Raw genomic sequence first — 7,007 nt, forward strand, 5'->3', positions numbered from 1 at the left:
TTTTTGACGTCCATCACCTAGCATTTAACATTTTAGAGTGTGTTTTACTAGTTTTTGGTCGTTTTGCTAACTGTGCAAAAATTTCTCTCAAAAGTTTCGGTGCGCACAGTATGGAAATGCTTTTTACGTACAACCATGGCACATCTTTTTAGTTTTTTTTTTTTTTTTTTTTTTTTTTTTTTTTAAACCTAAGACTCTTAAGTGTAAGACATACAGAACAGTGCAAATACACACCTCACGTGACGAATATTGGCAATGGACCAATTATATTACTGTATTATCAATCAACTTTAATCCTTGCAACACACAAACTGAATAGAATTTGTTGCATAATGTCAATGCATTCTTAAACATTGCATTCAAACTGCATATTGTTCTCTCCAGCCACATGGGTAGGTGGGGGCTACATCAACGGGACAGCAGAGTATGTGTATCTGCCCGACTATGGACTGGCCTGGGCACAAGCTCCGTTTGGATACGCTCTCAGTCTAGTAGTGGGTAAGAACACTTCACTTTGATGACAATTAAACCTACATATATATATACCTTTAGACTCATGAAAAATGCTATGCTGAGATTAAAAGCTGAATATTGCACAGTGCATGAAGTCCAAATGTATTCTTTTTCATGTAGCATTATTGTGGACTGCCCAAATTATAATTATAAATAGATTTTGCGTACTGCTGTTCATGCTTGTACAACCAACTTTACTGACTGTGGTATATGCTATTTTGAGTGGGCCAATTTAATTATGAAAAGGAGACTCAAAGAAATTGTATTAATGGTAGTATACCTGTTTAAAGTAGGATGTATTTTACCTTAAATAAACTGTCCAAATACACCCAGACAGCAGTAGTGTACCTTGCTTACTGTGGTGACTCATAAAGTTCTCCCTATTCATTCATTCATTAAATGACTGGCCATTTGTCTGACTTACTTAAATGGTTTGCATCACTCAGGAGGCCTTTTCTTTGCCAAGCCGATGCGTTCTCAAGGATACGTCACCATGCTGGACCCATTCCAACTGCTGTACGGGAAGAGGATGGGTGGACTGCTCTTCATCCCAGCGCTCATGGGAGAAATCTTCTGGTCAGCCGCCATTTTGTCTGCCCTGGGTACGTTCTCAGTTAACTGAAATCATTAAAATGGAAATATATTAATTAACTTATCTGGAAAATATAATTGGTCTTGTTTGCAGGTGCCACTCTGAGTGTCATCGTAGACATAAACATCAACATGTCAGTAGTAATTTCAGCTCTCATAGCCATCTTCTACACTCTGGTGGGAGGACTTTACTCTGTGGCCTATACGGATGTGGTCCAGCTCTTCTGCATCTTTCTTGGATTGGTAAATTTTAGGCTGGGCATAAAAAAGCTATAGCCAAATATGTGACATCTATGAGTTTGAGACTGATTGAAGTGTTGTTGTTTTGTTTTTGTTTTTTAAGAAAAGTAAAGCACCTTATTTGTTGTTATGCAATTATTTCAAAGAAATTGCAAAGACTGGATGGAAGATTAGTCCTTAGAGGTTGAGAAAACACAAGGGAAACTCATCATTGAATGAAACCCAGGACCTAGTTTTAGGTTAAATTAACTTTTTTTGCTACTACAATCTTGTGGGTGGAGTTTAGGTATTTAGTCTGACTTTAAACACTGTGTTTGATTTTAGACCCCTCGTACTTTTAACAGCCTCTTACAAGTGGGTCTTACATTCATGGTTGATATTTGACTACATTAGCATCAAAAAATGACTGTGGCCAGCACCTTGGTCTCACCACTTTGGTTCTTGGGTTGAGTGGGGTCATTATGTGCAAAGTTTGCATGTTACTCCTTGTGTGCGGGTGTGTTTTCTTTTGGTACTTCAGGTTCCTCAATCAACCTAAAACAAGCACAGTATAGGTTAATAACTTCTAGCTCATAGTCTTGACCATGTCTAACTCAATATTCAGAAATGGGTTCTGGGTGCTTCACTGCAGCATGTAGAGAAGAAATTTTCCTATGGGGATAATGAAAGTATACCTTGATGCTTATACAAGACTGAACACATTCTGTTTTCCCTATAGTGGATCAGCGTGCCTTTTGCTTTGTCCAACCCGGCTGTGTCAGACATCAGTATCACTGCTAAAGAAGTGATCTACCAAAGTCCATGGCTGGGGAAGATTGTGCCTGAGGACAAGTGGCTGTGGGCTGACAACTTCTGTTTATTGGTATGTCATAAGGTCCCAGCTCTTTAAGGTTATAACTTCTGTGCAGTATATTGACTGGTGATCTGTTTGCAGATGTTAGGGGGGATCCCATGGCAGGTGTATTTTCAGAGGGTTCTTTCAGCCTCTTCAGCCACATACGCACAGGTGCTCTCTTTCCTCGCGGCTTTTGGCTGTCTAGTTATGGCTGTGCCCTCCGTCCTGATTGGAGCCATAGGAGCTTCCACTGGTAATGACAATTTATATATGTATTTTTACCTTCACTCGATTACTTTGTTGATCAGCATGGTTCCTCATATGTACCTTGTCTGCATGAACGTGAATTGTGCATGTATGTACTTCAAAGTTGTGCCATCAGTGATGTTTTAGGATAATTTCTGCCATGACTGGAATGGAAAAGTTAGGCTTGCAATATTCTCAAAAAGAAGTTCTTCAAAATAAAAAATAAACCTAAAAGACATGGGTGCTACTAACATATTTATATAGAGCATAAAAACACAAATCTATTAAGACTAAATTGCACATGAAACCAAATCTCTTGGTAATCTGTGAATTAGGTGCATGCACACACACACACACACACACACACATTGATTAAGCAGTGAATGAAACATCACAAGTCAGTGGCTGCGTCCAGAAGAGTGATCCTTTATTCAAACAGAGCCACAGATCAAAGCAGAGCCGACATGTTTACTGACTGTTTTTAGACGTGAAAATACAGAGAGATACAGTATCAGGAGGCAGAAGTATCCTGTCACGAGCCGTACGGGAGTGCACCAGACCATGATTTGGTGAATATTACATCTGAGGAGGAGCTCGTTATTTTGGTCGAGGCGGTTTCTATGTAATCGCTAATTAGCTTAAGATTTTGAGATACAGCCAGGAAGACGGGAGAGATGCAGACAGATATCTTAATGTTATGTGATACAGTTGAAATGGTTGGTAGGTTCAGACTGATGTGGGGGGCAGGTGAAAGAGCAAACATGATTCACTGTCCCGCTGAGAGACGTAAAGGCCAGCTGAACCCAGAGCAGTAGTGAGTCCCAGTCAGATGAGATTAAACACCTCCAGTATACCTGCTTTGTACATTCAACTAGGGCTGGGCCATATCGACAGAAATTAGTATCTTGATATTTTCTGCATTGTCTTGTAAATAATAGTCAGCACATAGTCAACACATAGTCTAGAACAAAATGTAAATGTAAATGTAAAATTAACCACAAAAGGTTAGTTACTTAGCCTGGATCATTCTAGTTCATTATGAATTAAGGTTCATACTTTATTAAGGCTATTAAAAGTGTATTTATAAATTTTACCTGTGACTGTTGTTGTTTAGCAGTTAATATTTCAGTCCTTCCTCAACTGTTACTCCTGGATGTTTTAAAATGTGCACTGTGAACTGAATATTTATTTTATATTTTTATTTTTTAAATAAACTGACTTATAATTAGTAGCCATTAGATACAGTATATGTTCAAAATTGTCCAGCTTTAACACTACTTGTGAATTACTACTGAATTTGATTAATACAACCTCTTTGTTCATCTGTATTTCTCGATTCAGTTATGTCAAAATGTCAGGTCAATATTGATAATACTTTACAATGCTTCAAGTATGAAACATTATTAATTCAATGATTATTAATGAAAAAGTCAATTAAAATCCAATTAAAGAGCATTATATATTCAACAACGCTGGGTCATTACTCAAAGTTGATGTTGCACAACTGTAAACTAATCAATCATCTCATGAAACTAAACTGACTGTTTGTATTGCCATCGCTTAATTAAAGGTTTGAAATATAGAAAAAATAAAGATGCACTTTGTAACTTTTCTGGTGGGGGGTTTATCACCTGCTTTCTCCATCGAGAGGTTGCTCTGCCTGGTATGTTCCATTGTGTGGCATTAAACTTATCTTGTATTTATTGCATTAAAGGTGTTTTATTGCTGAAACAATACCTTGAATGAAAAACATACTTTCACACTGTGAGCTGGATCACCCCACCACAGATCTGATTGGTAACTTGCTGTTGTGGCATCACCTATTTGGCTCTAAAGAAATAGATAAGTTTAATGTCATACTGTTAAGTAGAGGAGGTTCCTCCACCAGAAAAGTTACAAACTTCACCTTTAAACCACACTTGGATATTTAAAAAGGTAAAAACAGTAGAAAATAACAGAAGTACGTACAGAAATTGTAACAGTGCAAACAGCATTTTATTGTTGCCCCTACTGTACTAGCTTTAAAAATCCATCGCATAACTCTGAGTATTTTTGATGCTTAAAATATTTATCTCTTGGCCCACTCTCAATCCTTTGTCTTGCAGATTGGAACCAGACAACTTATGGATCTTTAGCTCCAAAGGACAAAGATGAGTCGGACATGATTTTACCCATAGTCCTCCAACACCTGTGCCCGCCCTATATTTCTTTTTTTGGTTTGGGGGCGGTCTCAGCGGCTGTGATGTCATCCGCAGACTCATCCATCCTCTCCGCCAGCTCCATGTTTGCCAAGAACATCTATCAAGAGGCCTTCCGACAATCGGTAAGTGCCAACAATGATAATAATACAATTACTGCTACACCAATTTTAGAAAAGTCTGAACAACAATCAATAAATCAATTTCAGTTTTTGTTCTGTCATTTCTGTTGTTTGTTTGTTGTAAAGAAAAAGTGGCCAAATTAATCAAAACTTTCTGGTTCTTTTGACTTTTTCGATTTGTGGTTCTCACAAAACAAATCTGCTGCCCTTGCATGCTTATCTTATATATTTGTATTTTATGCATGTTATTCTCTTCTTCACTTGTTTTAAATTTGATTCATGGTAGATATTTGACTGTATCAGCATCAAACATTGACTGAGTGGCCAGCACCTTGGTCTCATCCTTTTTGGTTGTGGGGCCATTTTGTGCAAAGTTTGCATGTTACTCCTTGTGTGTGATTGTGTTTTTTCTTTTCTTTTCTTTTCTTTTCTTTTTTGGTACTTCATGTTCACCAATCAACTTAGAGTAAAACATGTACAGTATAGGCTAAACAATGTCTGGCTTGGTAGTACTGACCATGTCTAATTCAATATTCAGAAATGGGTTCCCGGGTGCTTCACTTACCATGACTTTTTAGAGAGAAGCCCAAAGGATATCAAAAACATCAGTTAATCTGTATTACTACCAGAGGGACTTTGCATAATGCAGTTGAAGAACCACTTCTTATCTTGATGCAACCATTTAAGTTTAGTGCTTGCGTGACATTCTGATAATCCCATAAGACTACTGAAGCATCTTGAACTTAATTTCATTTTGAACGTTTTTCTCTCTTGTTCAGGCATCGGACTGGGAAATAGTATGGGTGATGCGCTGCACAATCTTTGTTTTTGGAGCAGCTGCTACTGCCATGGCTTTACTAACTGGATCTGTCTATGGCCTCTGGTACTTGAGTTCAGATCTGGTTTACGTCATCATCTTTCCTCAACTTCTTAGTGTTTTGTTCGTCAAAGGGACTAATACATATGGCTCTGTGGCTGGCTACACTTTTGGACTTTTGTTGCGCATCGGTGGAGGCGAACCCTACCTCAAACTACCCCCGTTTATCTACTACCCCGGCTGGGTTACTCAAGAGAAGGTCCACCATCTTACAGGGGATGTGGAGTATTTTATCCAGCAACGTTTCCCATTCAAATCTGTTTCAATGCTAGCTTCATTATTGGCTAACATTGGCTTTTCATATCTGACTAAATATTTATTTGAAAGTGGTATGCTGTCCCACAAATATGACTTTTTGGATGCAGTGGTGTCCAAGCATAGCAAGGAGATTATGGACAAGACTACACTAGTTAACAACCAGGATAATATTAGATTAGCAGAGATGGCACCGGTCAGACAAGCGTTGGGAGCATCACGGGGTGGGACATTTACAAACACTGAGATCTTGAGCGACGATGGTGGATCAAGTCCTGAGCCATCTGAAAATGAGGACTAAGCGGCACAAATCAATTTTAAGATACTACAATGTAAAAGGATGTATTCTTCAGGAAACTTGCTACTGCCACACTGGATGCATAGAAAGTGACTATACAAGTTTATGCTTTTTATTAAGGAGAGGTCTGAGGAAGTAAAATTTTCAATCAAATTTGTGTGACAAAGGAACATCTCAACAGAACCAGACTGACGCTGCTAAAGTTGACTGAAGGATATTTGAACAACGGACTGCTTTGGTAAAGAGAAAAGTGCAATATCTAATCATAAAAATTGTATTGTGTCGATACTGTTTATGTGTGTGTATAGACCTCAGATCAGGTCTTAGGCTTTTTTTTTTTTTTACATTTAATTTGCATAGTAGACAATAGAGCAATAATGTTTTAAGGTGCAGATAGTTAAACACTGTGTAAAAAAAAATTGTCCTTTTGTTAAGTGGTGTCTTTGATGGTCCATGCAGAAGTTTGCCCTTCACATTTTGCCAAGATCCAGAGCTACTTGCAAATTAGCTAAGAAATAAGATCATGACTCAGAACATCAGTCACACTACTAATTAATTACAGAGTTCAATTTTCTAAATGAGACTCCATCCACAAAGCCATTGCATCTATTTCTTAGGATAAAAATAAATCAATTACTAAAAATATAATCACATAAAATTTCATATATTCAAAGCCAAAGTGTACCAGTAAATTTGGTACTTGCCAGTGCTGTTCAATAGTGTGTGGATATACAAACAAACTCTTTAGGTATCTGAAGAAGATCTTGAACTTAAAAAAAAAAAAAAAAAAAAAAAGATATTGCAATGGATTGCAGAGTAAGAAAACTGTTAA

General features: G+C 37.6%; 1 protein-coding gene across 1 annotated transcript; it reads left to right on the plus strand.

Moving 5' to 3' along the window:
* Nucleotides 1–959: 959 nt before the first annotated feature.
* On the plus strand, nt 960–6,178 carry LOC110156088 (high-affinity choline transporter 1-like). The gene is made up of 6 exons (XM_020920273.2): nt 960–1,115; nt 1,199–1,347; nt 2,063–2,206; nt 2,279–2,432; nt 4,531–4,748; nt 5,525–6,178. The coding sequence occupies exons 1-6, from the start codon at nt 983–985 to the stop codon at nt 6,176–6,178; spliced, it is 1,452 nt and encodes a 483-aa protein (XP_020775932.2). The 5' UTR covers nt 960–982.
* The last annotated feature ends 829 nt before the right edge of the window (nt 6,179–7,007 follow it).

Source organism: Boleophthalmus pectinirostris, unplaced genomic scaffold, assembly GCF_026225935.1.
Source record: "Boleophthalmus pectinirostris isolate CB_2022bp ecotype Guang Dong unplaced genomic scaffold, ASM2622593v1 HiC_scaffold_1, whole genome shotgun sequence".
NCBI classification, from domain to species: domain Eukaryota; kingdom Metazoa; phylum Chordata; class Actinopteri; order Gobiiformes; family Gobiidae; genus Boleophthalmus; species Boleophthalmus pectinirostris.

Coding starts and splice junctions, on each gene's coding strand:
- LOC110156088 (XM_020920273.2), top strand. CDS start 983: ATGCGTTCTCAAGGATACGTCACCATGCTGGACCCATTCCAACTGCTG. Junction 1,116..1,198: donor CGCCATTTTGTCTGCCCTGG/GTACGTTCTCAG, acceptor TCTTGTTTGCAG/GTGCCACTCTGAGTGTCATC. Junction 1,348..2,062: donor TCTGCATCTTTCTTGGATTG/GTAAATTTTAGG, acceptor TTTTCCCTATAG/TGGATCAGCGTGCCTTTTGC.